The 18559-nt window shown below is 36.4% G+C and overlaps 1 protein-coding gene across 5 annotated transcripts; it reads left to right on the top strand.

The window, feature by feature from the left end:
• Positions 1–469: 469 nt before the first annotated feature.
• Klrc1 (killer cell lectin like receptor C1) lies at positions 470–18327 on the top strand. Of its 5 annotated transcripts, none has more exons than XR_015685357.1 (9): positions 481–682; positions 1003–1104; positions 1616–1666; positions 2101–2252; positions 5172–5272; positions 5578–5720; positions 15352–15498; positions 15875–16121; positions 18206–18327. XR_015685357.1 is itself a non-coding variant. In XM_087656455.1 (7 exons), the coding sequence occupies exons 1-6, from the start codon at positions 496–498 to the stop codon at positions 5693–5695; spliced, it is 711 nt and encodes a 236-aa protein (XP_087512581.1). In that variant the 5' UTR covers positions 481–495; the 3' UTR covers positions 5696–5720; positions 11612–13597. The 5 variants fall into 5 exon arrangements, 3 of the variants coding, with proteins under 3 accessions (XP_087512582.1, XP_087512581.1, NP_001032518.1); XR_015685358.1 differs by lacking the exon at positions 18206–18327 and adding an exon at positions 16432–17452; XM_087656455.1 differs by lacking the exons at positions 15352–15498; positions 15875–16121; positions 18206–18327 and adding an exon at positions 11612–13597.
• The last annotated feature ends 232 nt before the right edge of the window (positions 18328–18559 follow it).

Raw genomic sequence — 18559 nt, 5'->3', positions numbered from 1 at the left:
CATGAAAATGTAACTTTGATAATTAAAGAAGAAGTCATGAATTCCAGAGAGAGAGGAGGGAATGGAACAGGTTAGAAGGGAAGAGAGAGGGATAGAAATTATGTGAAATTCTCAAAAACAATAAAAATAAATAAATTGAAATTAATTCAACATTCTTTTATTCTAATGTTAGGTTCTTTGGTGTAAGCATGAACCATTTTATGGTGTTGGTCCTGAGAAAACTAAATTTAATTTTTAAATTAGTTCTTTTGTTTCTAAACATCTTTGCTCCTCATTAAGTTATTGCCTTATCAAAAATGTTTTATCAAAAGTGGATTATCTTGTAAAACTTGTTGTTGTTGTTGTTTATACCACAGCACACATATTCATAGTCCAAGGGGAAAAATAAAAGATTAAAATTTGTAACTGCAAAATGAGCCCCATTGTTCCAAACTCCACCCACTTTGGGTTCATCAGATTGTATACCTTTTCCGTAGCACAGCACTAGCTACAGACATGAGTAATGATCGAGTCACCTATGCAGAACTGAATGTGGCCAAGAACTCAAGGTACCAGCACAACAAACCAAGGGGCAGTCGCAGCTCCATTTCAGTAATAGAGCAGGAAATCGTTTATGCGGATTTCAGCTTTAAAAATCCTTCTCAAGAGCAGACCCGGATCTGCAGGGATTGCCACTGCAAAGGTGAGGTACTGGATGGACCCTGCACTGGGCTGACAGGAGCATGAAGAGATGTGGGCAGAGGTGAAAAGGGTTCTCTTTGGGAGGACTGGAGCCCTAACTTAAGCCATGCTTTTGTAATTTGGGAGCATAAACTTCATTCTGCTGTAAGACTTTCTGGATCGTTCTGTTCACCAAAAGTGAAACACTAGTGCTTACAAACAGATTACAGCATGGAGAGGAGCCTGGGGTCAGAATCTATATGTTGTTTCAATGTGTATATAAATTTTTGTGTACCTAAACCTTGTGAACAGCCGCCTTTACCTTTGCATTTCTCCCTGAAGGTTTTCCATCTCCTCCAGAAAAACTCATTGCTGGGACCCTGGGCTTCATCAGTTTTGTCTTAATTGTTGCTGTGGTTGTAATTACTACAGTTGCCACACCATGTAAGCATATTTTTAAGATTATAAAGGAACTTTCTACTTTAATGACTAGAAGTGCCTTTCAAAACTTCATATCAAGAACAGTAGTTTTTAGTTTGAAGTATGTATTTGTATTAAATGAGGAATAGTTGCTATGACATTGACAATATTATGACTATCAGAGAAATAGTATCAATGTTTACTTTTGATTTTTCAATGATTTCCTTACTTAAACACATAGTGTAGAACCTTGGAGATTCTTTACAGAGACATGAAAACTGTTTTGAAAGTGGTCTTGTGTAGTTTATGTGGTAAAAGATATTGAAACTTGGGTTTTCATTGAATTAATTTTCTCCAAAGTTTTTCGCATGTTATTTATTTTGGGGGCAATATAAATTGTATTCCAATAAATACAATTAAATTGTATTTGAATTAGTACCCTAATTCAAAATAGTACATCAGTCTCGGACTAAGAAACTAAAATTGTTACGGTTATTTTGGATGTTAATCTCATAAAAATATTTTAACTCTTCAGATACTGAAACAAAGGCACAGATCAACTCCTCAATGACGAGAACCTACCAAGGTACATCTTGCTTATCAAAGTCCTGATATTTTTACACATTTTATTTTGTGTCTTGCCATTCAAAGTTAGCGTTAGGGTTTTAGGAATAAAACAATCTAGAACTATGAACACTACATGTTTATAAGTAAAGATTACGGATGAATTCTGATAAGACAGAAGTGAATTTCACTTTTCTAGAGTAGTTTAATATTCGTGACTTTGAAAAACTCTGGAGAATGAATACTTACTTTTTGCTTTAGATAGACTCATGAACACAGGGTCAGAGGGCAACTCTTTTCTTTGCTTGTGTGATTGAGTATGTATTTTGTTTTAAATTTACTTGCCTCTAGACTATGGATATATATTTTACATGAATATTCAAACCTATGAATGCATACTAATTTTCATTATAAAGTTCATGTTGCTTCTAGATATAAACCACAATCTCTTTTCAGCACGACCTTGTACTCGTTGTCCAGATGATTGGATATCATATTCCCACAACTGTTATTACATTAGTGTGGAGAGAAAATCTTGGAATGATGGTTTGACGTCCTGCATTTCCAAAAATTGCAGTCTGCTTCACATAGATAGTGAAGAGGAGCAGGTAAGAAGTGACATGTGTCAATCATTGCTTAACCTTTCTTCCTGTCAACATTTGTGCAACCAGTTCATATTCATACATGTTTCATTTGATTATGACATTTTATAATATTTCATTGTTTATTTTACAATATTTTATTTGTATTTCTGTGCTGGTAATAAATAATTATTTGCAAGTATTTTTTATTATATGAAAACCATCCTTATACAAGTACATTTATTTTGAAATTAACTTTACCATTTAATTTTACCATGTAAAAATCAATATATGTACCATAGTTGATATTGATCAAAAAGTGACTAGGTAGAAGTAGTTAGAGTCAGATTACTAGCCAGACCTTCCATTTCTTCCTTGGCCCTTGCCTGGGCATACTAGTATCATGTCTTCCTGCCCAAAGCTATTTTTCTGACTTTTGCTATAGTTAGCTGCACATACCTTTGAGTTTTATAAGACAGGGTTCAGAAAGATGTAAGCACCATTACATATTCATCCAGTACTTTAGCAGTTCTCATACTCTAGGTTAGAACTCTTTGTGGAGTAGAATGACCCTTATCACAGGGGCCACCTAAAGGCATAAAATATCAAATATTTACATTATGATTCATACTCATAGAAAATTATAAAGTTTAAAAATTAATTTTATGGTTGGGGGATCACTTCGACATGAGGAACTATATTGAAAGATCATAACATTAAGAAGGTATAGAACCACTGATATAACTCTTTCATGGTTCTAGAACAAATCATTGATTCACTTCACCACATTGATCTGCAGTTGCTAATTTTCACTGCTGCGTTATATAACCAAAGCATTGTAAGACCCATTCCATCTGATGACTCTGGATGGGAACAGTGTCCACACACTCAAGGACAGACACATCCTACATGGCCTTTGTGCTCATGGAATCCACTCCTCCAGCTCCCACCTTGGTATCCTTTAGCAAGTGGGAGAAGCACTTCATGTAGCCAATTACCCCTACCATTAGGTATTTTCAGTCTTGCCCTGTGCTGTTGCCAGGACTTTCTTACACAAGAACAAGAGAGGTCTCACAGCTCCCTTACTGTCTTATGGTTCTGTTCTTGGGTCCTGGGAAAGAGCATGGAAGATCATTTCCTTCCATTGAATGAGGGACACAGGATTTCTTGCTATTTACATTGCCTCATCTTCGGAGAAAAGCCCTTTAGGCTTTGTGTTTCAGGCCTTCAGAATTCCTTGGTTTTGTCTTTTATTATTACTTTCTTTTTATTTTTTCACATTTTTTATTAATTTACTTTTACAACCCAGATTTTATTCCTCCCCGGTCCACTCGCTCCACAACACATCCACATCCCATTGCTCCTCCCCAACCTCCACCCCATGTTTCCAAAAGCATGTCCCCACCCCACCCACCAAACCGGACCTCTAAACTTCCTGAGGCCTCCAGTCTCTTGAGGATTAGGTGCATCTTCTCTGACTAAATCCAGACCTAGAAGTCCTCTACTGTGTATGTATTGGAGGCCCCATCTCAGCTTGTATGCTGCCTGGTTGCTGATCCAGTGTCTAAGAAATCTCGGGGATCCAGGCTAATTGACACTGCTGGCCCCCCTACAAGGTTGCCCTCCTACTCAGCTAGCTACAGCTTTTCCCTAATTCAACCACAGGGATCAGTAGCTTCTGTTCATTGGTTGGGTATAAATATCTGCATCTGACTCTTTGAGCTGTTTGTTGGGTCTTTTGGAGGGCAGTCAGGATAGATCCCTCTTTGTGAATGCCCCATAGCCTCAATAATGGTGTCAGGTTTTGGGGCCTCCCCTTCGACTGGATCCAACTTTGGGCCTGTCATTGGATATTCTTTTCTCAATTCTTCTCCATTTCTATCCCTGCATTTCTTTCAGGACAGGAAGAACTATGGGTCAGACCTTTGACTGTGGGATAGCAACCCCATCCCTCATTTGATGCCCTCTCTTTCTGCTAAAGATGGGTTCAATAAATTCCTTCTTCCTACTGTAAGGCATTTCATCTAGGGTCTCCCCTTTGAGTAATCAAAGTCTCTCACTTCCCAGGTCTCTGGTATAATCTAGAGGGTTCTCCCAACCTCCTTCCTCCTGAGATTGCCTGTTTCTATTCTTTCTGCTGGCCTTCAGGGTCAGTCCTTTTAACCCACCCAATACGAGATCATGTTCCCTTCTCTCTTGACCCCCATCACCTTTCCCTCCCCGTCCCTCTTTCCCTCCCCCTTTGTGGTTGCTTTCTTCTCCCTCCCAAGTGAGACTGAGGTGTTCTCACTTGGGCCCCTCGATTTGTTGACCTTTTTGAGTTCTGTGGTACTTTCCAAGTTTTCCCTTGAATGTATCACAGAAGCCAAGAGAAACATTAATGCTACCTGGTTGGTAATCCATCCTTACAGTGATAGACATCACAGCAGCCAAGAGAAACATTAATGCAACCTGGTTGGTAATCCACCCCTACAGTGATAGACATCAGGGCTCAGCAAGATAAGCTAATGTAGTACCCAGAGAGCAATCTTTATCTACCATATCACTCATTTCTTCAGTAGCAAGTCATGAATTTCCTTCTAAAATTGAACTTTGAGAAATAGCAGAAGAGTTTATTTGAAAAAATTCCATGCATTGTTTCTGGAAAATTGTTTGAAGTCCGGTAGGTATTGTGCTGTTAGCATGAGTATTAAATTACATAAATCAATCACCAAATTCCTTACTAATATAAGAAAAATACAATTTCTAACCATAAACACTTATGCTTGTGTTAATTCTAGATCAAAATTACACACATATGTGAATGTTATGGTAATGTAAGAAATGTTCTCATTTTAATAAGTTGATTTTTATTAGATAATAACAATATTATGACAAAATACACTAACACATTTTAAAAACAGTAAAAGCCTTCATAATGATGAAAATTCCTTGCTTATCTGGTAGGCTTTTCTGCAGTCCTTTTCACTGGTCTCATGGACTGGATTCTTTCGAAAGAGCAGAAGTCAGCCCTGGGTTTGGGAAAATGGCTCAACTTTCAAACCAAAGTAAGTTTTCATGAAGGATGCAATAGACCAGAAAAATATACAAAGAAAGCATTAGAAGAATGTTGTCAACAAATGAAGCTGAATTATAGACTGGCAGAATGAGCTGCTCATGTAACTCTGAAGAATGGGCTGCTTGACTTTCATAACAATTACCTCTTACCCCACTATTAGTGAAGACGTCATTGCTGACTTTCATGACTTTTGTGAGACTTCTTTTGCAATGACTTATAGAAGTCACTCATTTGGTAGATTAGCCGAATATAAACATACATTTTTAAGTGAATTTTGTATTTGCACTATTGAAGGATAACAGAGATGCTGCATGATGAATATAACTGTATCATGATGTCAACTTCTGGTCTCACGGCAGAAAACTGTACCATTTTACATCCATATGTTTGTAAGTGCAAATTAACCAACTGAAACACCTGCATTTGAAGTCTGCCAGGTAATGTTACATTTCACAACCTGAAAATAGACTTGTGATTGTGTATATCTTAAATTGGATTATATTATTTGTTTCAATGACCATTTCTTGCAAAACAATTATTGGAATATATAAGCACTCAAAAAGTAATGAATATTACTTTTGTATCTGAGTCTTTTTGATCAAGCTACTCATAATATTAACTTTTAGCAAACATCTAAGGAGGCTTTGTACAGAAGAATTGTTACATTTCAAATCTACAAGTCAATGCACTTTCATAGGACTTTGTAGAATTGCCAGTTGTAAATTGCAAATTCGGCTTCTGTAGTACACTTAGGTCATCCACTTTTAATCTACATTTTCACATATATATACATATATACTTAAGCATATGTATAGCATATCTGTGTAGTTATGTGTATAAATATGCAAATATATTTTAAGACTTTTGTCCACTGGATACCCAGAAAATTTTTATTAATATAGTTTCAATATCTGAGTCTTGTAAAACTTAGAACATTTATTAAAATATAGATATAAAATATTTACACCTTCTTAATACTTTTTCATGGACCTTTGGTTAATTACATGGGCCTAAAGTTTCTTCTGTTATTTTCATGCTCTCACAATATGTCTTTGACTTATATCTTTTTGGTTTTGTGTGTGTGTGTGTGTGTGTGTGTGTGTGTGTGTGTGTGTGCGCGCGCGCGCGCGCGCATGTATGTGTGCATACATGCTTTCATGGAGCCTGTACAAAGGTCAGAGGACATCTTATAAAAGGTGGCTTCCTCCTTCTACTATGTGGGATTCAGGGATCAAACTGAGATTGGCATGTTAAATGGCAAACACTGTTACCTTCTGGACCATCCCCAAACCCTTTGGTTTTGTTTGTTTAGCTTTGTTTGGTTTTGGTTTGGTTGAGATGATATCTCCCTGTATAGCACAGACTGAAATCAAAGTGTCAGCAGCCATAGTGTCTGTTGGAGGAGAGGCTTACGGGCATATGTTAACAACAGTGGCTTTCTTCTCTCTTTTCAACGAAAGGGACTTTAGTCCTTATTGGACTTTTCTGTTGGAATTTTGTTCTTGATTGTAATGTGGTACAGTTTATTGTTTTCTGCTTTTGGCTTCATTGATTGTGAACTTCATCTTATTTGGCTTTCTTGATTTCAATTTCTTACAATACATATTCATACTGAAGTATCTCCTTTTCTGTAATAAGGACTTTGATGGAATCTATTATTCATGAGGGAAGTTTTGCTATGTATCCATTATAATTTTTAACTGAGGAGATTTAGTGATAATATATTTGTCCTATTATTACTTAGAAATATGCTTCAGATTTGGAAACCAAATGCTTCGAACCTTTGACCATTTATTGATTTTTTTTGATACAACAAAAGAAATTTTTAATGATGTTGACATGTGGCTGTGAATATGGCTACTAAGACCAAAGAACTTACTTTAGACTTATTTTACATGTTATTTACTTTTTTAATTTAAGTTTAAGCTTGAATATGTGCAATTTGAATGTCTTCTGTAAACATGGTCATGGCTATTGTGTGGATAGCTCAGCTTTAAATACTTTCTAATTATATGCTGAGAAATATTTACATATTTCTGCATAAATTTTCCTTGTGGATCTAAGAATCTGAGCCTTCTATGATCACAGAAGTGGGTACGTGAGTGGGAGCCAATGTTAACTCTCCAGCTTAAGGTTTTCCATAACCTCACAGAGTCATCTGCTGGCAGAAATGTGGAGCGATGTATCTAGGTCCCATTTGGGGCTAAATTCTTGTCTTCCAATTCTATGCTTTATTATTCATTTCTTTACTTTTAGGTATACAAGAACTAATGAAATGTTATTAGTGGTTTGAATGACAATCTTGTCATTATTCAATATTCTTCATCTCCAATAATGATTTTGTCATCATATGATAGTGCAGTATTGACTCATTATCATTTTGTTACTTTCATTATTCCTTATGCCTATGTTGAGAGTTTTTCATTCATATGCTAACAAGACAAGACCATATTAAGTTAAATATTATTTAGCTTATATTTAATGTATATTAGATTATTGTAATATATTACTTATAATTTGCTTGAATGTATAATTAATACATTCAATGTATTAATGAATTAATTAATTCATTTAATTTTGAAGATTTCTATCCCAGAAACTCTAGTTTTTCTCTTTTCTTCCCTGTTCACAATAATTTCACTGACGACATTCCATTACATAAATTTGTTATTTTAACTTCAATTTGTTAATTTAACATTAAGTATTCATGTCTTGCATTTTACAGTTTAATTCTTTACTTCTTAAAATACAATGAATCAGTCATTTTACTCTTTTTCAAACAATCACAAGTTCAAACAACCTTCAACCTTTACTGTTTATTCAATTGCTTTCATTCTGAAATGCTACGATGTAATTCCCTGATACAATAAACATTTCAGTAGGATAATTTGTCATCAATATAATATTCATTCAGTAACTATTTAAGAAAATTTGAATAATTCCTTCTACTCTTCTTTTTGCATCAAAGTCTCTCATCTCCATTAATCATTAAATGGCCAAATCCTTCCTATAGTTTTACTCACGACTTTTGTTAATTCCTAAAAAAATGAATTAATTTTATTATCATTGTAAAAAAGTAAAGCCCATTTACATCTTTTTACCTCCAAATTATTCATCTTTAAGTGTCAAAATTCCTTCAGTAAGAGCCAAAAGAAAGTTATATTCACAGTACTATCCTTAGAGATGACTAAATTGGAAAAATTAAAAATATAAATCTAAATATTCTTGTTATATTAAATCACTTCACTTTGTTTTTAAATTTTTGTTATATTATTGTCTAAACATAGATTTCATAGAGTTACATGCCCAAAGAGTAAAAACCCACATTGTTGTGTGTAATAAAAATATGTTCTATATAACAGATAAAGGATTGTATAGTATAAAACTGTAGGTCAATGTCTATACCGGTAATACATATAATTATATCGAATAAGAAAAAGAAACATTAATGAATAGACCATGGTCTACAATACTTGAGAACTAAATCTTAAAGTACACTAAGATGTTTTTTAATAAAATAAATTTAGTTGTGATAAATTGAACTCACATAGAGTATATATATGGAGCACTTGAAATAAGATTTAGTTTATAAAAATAAAATATAATGAATAGAAATATAGGTTGACTTATTGCACAAGGCATGTAAGTTCATGTACCCACAGATAAGCAGTAGGAGAATCAGGAATGTTAAGCACACAGTGTTGTCTCTTCAAAGAGCAAGACGTGTAACCTGTTTTCTACTCAGAAAGCTGGGAATGGAAGTGACTAATAGACTGGTGACTTTTGCACTGTGTGGCTGAAGCCATATCATATCCTCCTCCAGATCCTAATCTTGAGCTTATTTTCTTAGATAATCTGTAGAATCTGTTTTTATTGGAAGATGTCACTTGTACTTTACAAAGAATTTCTATATAGTCGTGTCTTAAGCTTTGTTGTGTACATGGGGTTAATTTTCATTGGGAAACTTTTTTTCCCAAATTGCAATGTGCTTAAACATACCTGAAATAACCAATCGAGATCAGACTATGTTTGAATCAACACTGGCTCCTAATTTCCACTGTTTCCTTCTGATCATTACCCTCCTGGCTCTGTTGGTTGCAGAGAACCCCACAATTCATGGTTCAATTAATGACAGTCACATTCTGAGAAATGCATCATTACACAGTCCCATGTAATGAGATTGTAATAGGACAACTGTAGCAGCTGAAGTGTCTTCAAATACATAATATTTCAGGACCATAGTTACACATGATTCATTATTGATCAGATATTTTCATCATCTTTTTTCTGTTTGTTGTGTTGCTGAAAATGCTCCCACATGCTAGGCAAGTGCTATGTGCCACTGAGGCACACCCTTAGCCACAGAATGTCGTTAGGTAGCCCATGACTATACAAGTCATACGGATGGCTCTAAGATTCTAAATTCTATTTCTGTAGACTTTAGGAAATAAAAACTTAGGTTAGTTTGAGCTGAACCTTCCAGAGGTTTCATGGCCATGAACATCCCTGAACTGATGGGTAACAGACTCCCCTTTGTTTGATGTTGATATTGTCTATTTTATAGGTAGCCTAATGTCATGTAACAGTTTCAAACACAAAATACTTGTTCTTTTTCTTTAAATATAAAGACATCTCTGACCTTTTGAGCCATTCAAAATAAAGGATAAGATTTCGTTTTAAACACTATTGGTAATCAATAAATAAAAGCATTATAGCGAAATAATGATCATGCACGTGGTAAAAATACTATCAGTACACCCCCACTTGGCATCTGGTCTTCGAAAATTATCACATATCAAAATTGTCATAATCATCTAAATCATTATTTATAAAATAAAAAATTTAATGCACCCATTCTAGTCATGAGGCTCAATAATATTATAGACATTCTAAAAGATATTCCTGTGAAGTCTTGCTTCATGTTACTGATATTTTTATGCATGAGTTTTTTTACACTGAAAATCATATGCCACACAAGGACTTGATTCTAGTCTACTTTTTCACATTTCTATTTTAGGGACAAATCTTACATGGCTTTGTTCCTGGAACCAGCATGGATTTCTACGGATTTGGCTGTCATTGAGTTTTAGACACTACTACCTCAGCTTCCTAAGAAGCTTGGATTACTGCCCTAAGCCACCATGCCAGGTGTTCTGGTTACCTCATTGTAAACATGACACAACCTGGGAAGAAGGAGTATCAATTGACAAACTGCCTCTGTCAGATTGGCTTTGTAGTCTCTACTGTGGCAAACTATTCTTAGGAATGACTGAGATGGAATGGCCCTTCCCTTTGTCTGTGACACCATTCCTAGCCACATACCCCTGTGCTATAAAAGAATGACTGAAATGGAAGCATCAATCAGTGTTCCTTCCTGCTTTCTGCTCCCATCCCTGGTTTCCCTCCTCAGTTATGGAAGTGACCCAAAAGTATATGTTGAAATAAATCCCTGAGTTGCTTTTGATCAAAATATTTTATCATAGCAACAAAAGCCAACCACCATGCCAGACTTCCATGCCTTTCTTTAATTTTTGCCAATCTATTGTGTTTCCTAGTCCCAACTATGAATTTATGTTGAACCCAGACACCTGTTGAAATGTTTTTATTTTTAAAGTTAGATATAGCTCAAGGGTTTGAGGACATTTGAACAAGACTTTTGGATAAAGCTGCAACAAAAGGAGCGTTTACCCTACATTTCACCCAGTTGGATGGTCTTAGGCTTCATATTCTATTCAACCTTACAGAAGACTTACTATGTTAATATCTTAAAGACATTTACCTAAAGAATAATTCCTGACATCTTCTGCTGCACTCCAGTCAAGTGACTACACAAGAAGTAACCTGTATAAAATTACACCCTCAAAGTACTCCTAACACCTTGATGGAAATGAAGAGAATCACCAAGACTCTTAAAATATGTATTCACCTTTCTTTGTCAGAGGAATGCTGCGCTGAAGTTAGAAACCAGTCCGTTATAATTCATTTTACATGTAATAATCCAACCTCCAAATTGGCTATGGTAAACATATATACTAAATACATATATACATAAATGCATATATGCATACACATAAGACCATATATATACATTCACATACAGATACATACATATGTACAGATTTTTCATGTGTTGCTAAATTCTCCAAGTCTTTACAAAGCACACATTTACTGAATATACAAAAGTCCGTTCTAAAGGTAAAATTAGATTTGAGGATGTGGCATTTTGTCTGAGTTTATCTTTCCTAATCTGTATGCATGTTAGCCCACCACCACACTCCAAGCAGCTGTTTCCCTCCATCTTTTTCACTGCTTCCTTTTCTCCTTGCAGATCTCTGGCTCCCTTCACATGAACTTGTGACTAGAATCCAAAGGGTCATCTGCTTTCCCTAACTGTCTCATTCGATGGTAACAATCACAGTTGTTGTTACCTATAAGACTGCTCTTGAATGACTGGAAGTCTCCGCACATAGTCATTACAGGACACATTTAATATATTCTCATTTATGTAATTTTGTAAAAAAATATTTCAAAAGCTTATCCTGAATTTGTCAAAAGTAAAATAACAGAATTATTGCAAAGCGTTTTTAGTCTATGTGTTGTGAGTTTGTAAACCAATGTCATGCTTCTGGAAAACTTGATTAAGATGCTAATTAGTATTCGTAAGTGGTTATATTAATTATTGTGAAGTTTGGTCAGTTTAAGTTGTGAGCCCAGCCTTTAACAGCTGAGCCATTTCTCCAGCTCAAATTTTGGTCAGTTTTGAACTTGTAGGTTTTTTGCAATATTTTCTTCCCAAAGGTTCATATTTATAATATTTTCCACATAAAATAATTTTATTATATACTTTTATATATTAGTATAAACTAAAATTTTAAACTAAGAAATTAAAATTCATGTTTTCATAAATATTAATTGTTTAAGATCTCCTTTTTTTAGCTATTATAATTAAGGAGCAAAACATTATGTCCTAATAAACCCCAGAAAAGTAGACAATAATTTTCAAAGTCCCAGTGTTTTCACTGGTTTAACTTTATCTTGAACGCAGCCTTTGCAGAAATGATAGTGACTTCCAAAAGAAATGAACAAAAGAATTAGTCAATGAATCTTCACCAATAAAGACTTTACAGAAACATGTGTTCTTGTACAATATTCAAAGGACATGCTTAAAGTCAGACTGCCCTTTGGTATCAATCACCTCAAATTTCGCTACTGTGGCTATAAAACAAGACTCAAATACTTGTTCTGTTTGAAAAGAGTAATTTTTGTGCAGTGACTTTTTGGGACATATGTAGGGTGAGGTTTTGCTTGATTTCTACATATGCAGATAGATTTGGGGATGCATGCCTAACTTTCCCTATGTTTGTATGTATTAGCCTGTGTGCATTTTATTTGCAGCAGCCTACAAGAATGCATGCCTGTAATTTGCATGTGCCTGATCATGCCTCTGCAAAGATACAAAGTCATTATTTCATATCATTGTTACTACTAAGACAAAGGTTCTAATGTTTGTTATATCGTTGTCATTGCTATACAAAAGGAGTGGTTAACAACTTACAATAGCTGTTACCAGGTTTGTATAGAAAGAGAAACTTGAATGGAGAGTTTGGTTTCCTATCTCAATAAGAACTCTTTTTTATGTGTTTGATGAAGAGCTTAATGGCTAACATACATGATGTGCAAGGCTGAGGACCAGCATTTGGCTCTCCCACAACCATATAAATGCTAGGCCAGTGTTGCTGTGTTTTATAAAAAGAAAAAGGCCAGGGCTATGTTTTATAGAGCAAGGTATATGAGGTGAGGGTCCATGCTGAGGCATTCCTTCCCAGCTATAGCGCGAATATGGTATGAATTTATTTAGGTCACAGAAAGGGGAAGAAAGAGAAAGAGAGGGGCAGGGCTAGAAGCTGGCCAGAAATATGTGGAAAGAGATGGGGAGGGGATGGAGAGAGAGGGAGAAGGGGCAGAGAGGTAAGAGAGTAAGAAGATAAGTGGATAAGAGATTGAGAGGGGACAAGCAGCCCTATTATGAGTCAGACATACCTGACTATTGCCAAGTAACTGTGGGATGGAGCCTAGAAGAAATGCTAACAGGTTTGGTCAGAAGCAGGTAATGCTACCTAGAGGAGTCAGAGATTGGAGATCAATAGAGTAAGCAGGGCAGCTAGAGCAGCCAAATCATTGAGTTTAGGATCAACTAGAGAACTTACCTTGATGTAGAAGATGTTGAGATTTTCTCACGTTATGTGACACAAACAAGTTGTGGGCATGAGAAGTTGTTTATTCATGAACTGCAAATATTCAAATATGTCTCAGTAAAATAAAAATATAAATGAAACATGATGAAGTGAAAAAGGAAATATATGTTTCACAGATTCATAAACATGTACAAGATAATGAAAAAGTTTTAGTAATATAATACTGGCAGATAGGGAACATACATTCTTCTCGCGAACAAATAAAACATCCAAATAGGATAACAAGGCCACAAAGCAAAACTTAATATATTGAAATAATTCTTCTGTATCATATAGAAGAGAGATTTTAATTCAGCTTATTTACTGCATAGTTATATTTGAATTTTGTTATTTAAAACTAAGTATTTGCATTAAAATGTAAACAATTACAATTAAGGATAAGTAACTCAATAATATGAGTACTTATATTGATAATTTCAATACTATTTCACCCATCGAACTTATTTATTTTTCACTAAAGTAATTGTAAAAATTTAGCTTTGAAATGAATATCCTAGTAAGAGCACCAGTGGAAGGGGAAGCCCTGGGTCCTGCTAAGTCTGAACCCCCAGTGAACTAGACTATGGGGGGAGGGCGGCAATGGGGGGAGTGTTGGGAGGGGAACATCCATAAGGAAGGGGAGGGGGGAGGGGGATGTTTGCCCGGAAACCGGGAAAGGGAATAACACTTGAAATGTATATAAGAAATACTCAAGTTAATAAAAAAAAAATATGTTCACTCAAATGTGGCACATTTAAGTACAACGGAACTAGAGACCTGTTTTTATATTTCCCTTGTTATGAAGAACAGAGCAGATTTGGGAGCAAACCATAAAATAAAGCTGCTCCTGCAGATCTGGTATGATTTGCGTTCTGGGAACTATGTCCCTGATTAGAGAAATTATAAGCTTTCACTTTCCCTTTTATTTCAAGTCTGTGTAGATCTATTCATCTGATAGTATGCAAATGAAAAGAGGGTCACAGAATGCATGCACAAAGTACACTAAAATACAAGGCGAGACTGTCTTAGTGTATGGATTTGCTACTGCAAAGGAGTGTGTAACACACTGAACTGGGAAAGCACAAGCAAAACAGACAATATTGCAGTGGGATCCGGAACAGATCGTGTGTTAGAGATGCAAACTGAAAATAAATGTGTACTCTCATCTTCTCGAATGCTTCAGCACCAATAGGTAGCAATTTGCAAGTAATTTAATTAAAAACAGGTTACCATTTGTAAAAAAAAAAAAAAAAAAAAATTTAGCTTTGAAATGGAAACAGGTAACCTCAGGAGGTAGGAGGTTGAGAGGACCCTCCAGAATGTACCAGAGACCTGGGAATTGAGAGACTCTCAGGTCTCAAAGGGGGAGGCCCTAGATGAAATGCCCTACAGTGGGGAAAGGGAACTTGTACAGCCTACCTCCAGCAAAAAGAAAGGGCATCAAGTGAGAGATGGGGTTGACATCCCACAGTCAAATACCCTGACCCATAATTGCTTCTGTCTGAAAGAACTGCAGGGATAGAAATGGAGAAGAGCCTGAGGAAAAGAAAGTCCAGTGACAGGCTAAAGTGGGAAACAGCTCAAGGGGAGGCCTAAAGAACTCCATTACTGAGGCTATAGAGTGCTCACAAAAAAAGGACCTATCATGACTGCCCTCCAAAAGACCCAACAAGCAGCTGAAAGAGTCAGATGCAGATATTTACACCCAACCAATGAACAGAAGCTGCTGAGCCCTGTGGTTGAATTAGGGAAAAGCTGGAAGAAGCTGAGGAGGAGGGCAACCCTGTAGGAGGACCAGCCGTCTCAATTAACCTGGACCCCTGTGATCTCTCAGACACTGGATCACCAACCAGGCAGCATACACCAGCTGATATGAGGCCCCCAACACATATATAGCAGAGGATTGCTGGGTTTGGATTTAGTCAGAGAAGATTCACCTAACCCTCAAGAGATTGGAGGCCACAGGGAGAGATCTGGTGAGGTGAGTCGGGTGGGGAAATCCTCCTAGAGACAGAGGGGACAGGGAAGAGGTATGGGATGCGGAACATTTGGAGGGTGGGCCTGGAGGGGAATAAAATCTGGAACATAAAAAAAAAATAAATAAAAATAAATTTAAAATTTTTTAAAGGTGAAAAAAATGTAAGTACGTCAAGAATTTTAGTGAAAATACAGTGCAAGTATTCTGCGGTTTTGTTCCAGTCATTGGAAGTTGAAAATGAATTGATTGCATTAACATCAAGTTTAATATCAGTTGATAATGATGCTGTGAGTTTTATAATGTTCCCATGATTTTTCATGGTATAAAAGATACAATATTGATATAAGAAGAAAAATGTATATAATATTGCTTATACTAGGTGTGGGCAACCTCCAGCAGACAGAGACATAATGAAACAGAAAGAAACGGAGAGTGAGAGAATTAAAAAATTCTAAGAATCCTCTCAGGAAAATACCCAAACCACCCAGGCGATTGCCAAGGTGGCTCTCTACAAACCAAAAGTAAGGCCCTAATGCTGAGGAGAAGCTGAGCTGATGCCCAAGGCTTCATCCCTCCTGATTAATGTCCATCCCAGAAGGTGCCCTGCTTTCTACCACAGGACAAAGGTAAGCACTGACCTGGCTATGGTTACAAGAGTAGCTTGGTTGCAAGATATGCTGGTGCAGTAGTGACACAAAGCTTGTGCAGGGAACCAATCAATATCTGATTGGAAATAAGGCTCACTCCATCAGATGGAGCCCATACCCAACACTGCTTGGTGGCCAAGAACATGAAGCTGGATAGGCGAGGGGAAAGCAAACACTAGGGTTCTGCCAAAGGAACATAACAATAAAATGGCTCACAAATAACATTATGCCGTGGTCATAGATTAGTGTTTTGACAAGCCACCATCAGAGATTCTTCTCTGTCCAGTAGATGGGAACAAAAACTGAGTCAACTGGACAGGATGCAGAGTGTGAGAGACTTTAGAACCTTCAGCCTGAAAATGGATGTCTCCATCATATCCTTCCCCTCTGGGCTCAGGGAGCTCTGAGTCAGAGGAGACAGAAAGAGTGGAAGAGTCAGCGAGGCATGGAGGATACCAGGAATCAAGGCCTTGAAGACACAACAGTGCTGGTGAACATTTGGACTCAGACTGTGGTGACATGCACAGGGCTTGCATGGTTCTGAACCAGATGGAGTCTAGACCGAGAGGATGAAGTAAAGGCATGTCCCCATTTCTAACCCAGAGGTTAGCTCCAAAGTCACACTGAGGGGATAAAACACTATTAAAGATAGGTTCTATGTAGAGCTATCAATGACCAGCACAAAATTAACTCAATGGAAACATTGGGAATTCTTTGTCTCAAATGTTGTCAATTTTTGTTTCTGTTTTTGTTTTTGTTTAATTTACCAGTTCTTCTCATAAATATTATGGCTTCTGGTTTGGGGATTTTTATGGAATTCCTATGTGGGCCCAAACATGTGTGTCTCTGAGTCTCTATGTATCTCTCATACATTTTCTCTGACTTTTTTTCTTGTTCAATTATTTCGTCTTATTATGAATTGTTTGGTTTTGATTTATATTATATTATTATTTTTTAGAACCTTATTTTCTAATGGAAGACAAAATGGACATAGATTAAAATGGAAGTCGAGAAGGGGAGGATCTGGATGTTGTGGTGCTGGGGGAAGAGAAACAGTAATCAGAATATATTATACTTAAAAAATTATCTTTCAGTAGAAGAGGGAGAAAAACTGAGAATCTCTTGTGAGGGGAAGCTTGGGGATTGTGGTTGGTCCTTTCTCACCTTTATATAACACGTACTAATTCTTGTTAGATAATTGGAGAAGGACACTAAAAAGCACTCTTAGTGAACCGCTATCTGCTTTCTACAAGAACCCAAAGTGGCTTGCCATGTGAAGGAGAGATAATAAAAACTGATTTCAAAATCAGGTCGAGTATGAGAATTTCCTGTTCAACCTTCAGTGACACGTTAGTGGGACATCGCCTTCTCCACTCTTGACCACTCTGAGGCTCATGGGGCAACCTGCAAATTCACAGTTGCTGCTGCCCTAGTTTTCTGCTACAAACTCGCCTTTAGGTTCTCGGTTCCCACAAACTGCCTGTGACCACCTCACTTCACTGAAAGAGGCCCAGCTTTCTGGTAACCCAAGGAGCTTGTCACTGCCTCCTTCTCTCCCCTGCCCAGTCAGTTGAGGGTACATTGCAAATGGAGAAATTTAGGCACCGTTCAAATATAGGGAAACAAACTGGAACATGGATGCCTCTAAACAGCTCATATAAATCCAAGTGCTTGGAACACACTGGGGACCATCTCAAAGTTCTGTCCTTGTTGTCTATGGAGACATAGTCATCCTATGGAACACACTAGGGACCTTCTCTGTTGTCCTTGTCTATTGAGAGTTAGTCATCCTCTTGTGTTTCTGTTTCTTTATCAATATAATTAAGCCTACAGCTACAGGCGACTTGATGATGAAGTATGAATTTTATGTGTTGCAACTTGTGCGATGTGGCACTTTGGACAGAACCATTAACAGTTTATCCAAGCGGGCCCACACAGAACTAGAGCTTGACAGGCTATGCCAGGTGTTAAATGTCTTATGCATTCATTGTATATTCTCGAGCTTATATTTTAGAAGAACAAACAGGATTATTAGATTCCAACTATTAATAACTTTTTAACAGTTACAGGTCTCAAAGCCGGAATTAGTTCTAGACCTCACTGATCCACTGATTCTAAGTCTTCTATTACAATTGAGTTAACACCCAACTAGAATGGCACATTTTAACAACCATAGATTCAATGGGTAAGTGTAAACCAACACTATTAAATTATATAGTACCTCAGTTTATCACTTTATAATTTCAAAGTTTAGCCATTAAATCAATAACTCAAGTAAAATAATAACTAAAGATCACCTTTGAGAAAAAAACTTTTAAATATTTCAAATATTGTTTAATTTATACATGTTTATTTTGACACAAAACATTTTCCAATATTTACAGTATCCTCATTTTTGGTGATTTCTCTGAATATTT

This window comes from Rattus norvegicus, chromosome 4 (assembly GCF_021556685.1).
Source record: "Rattus norvegicus strain SHRSP/BbbUtx chromosome 4, alternate assembly SHRSP_T2T, whole genome shotgun sequence".
Taxonomy (NCBI): Eukaryota; Metazoa; Chordata; class Mammalia; order Rodentia; family Muridae; genus Rattus; species Rattus norvegicus.
The sequence above is the reverse complement of the archived record's forward strand: the minus strand, read 5'-3'. Positions and strand labels throughout refer to the sequence as shown.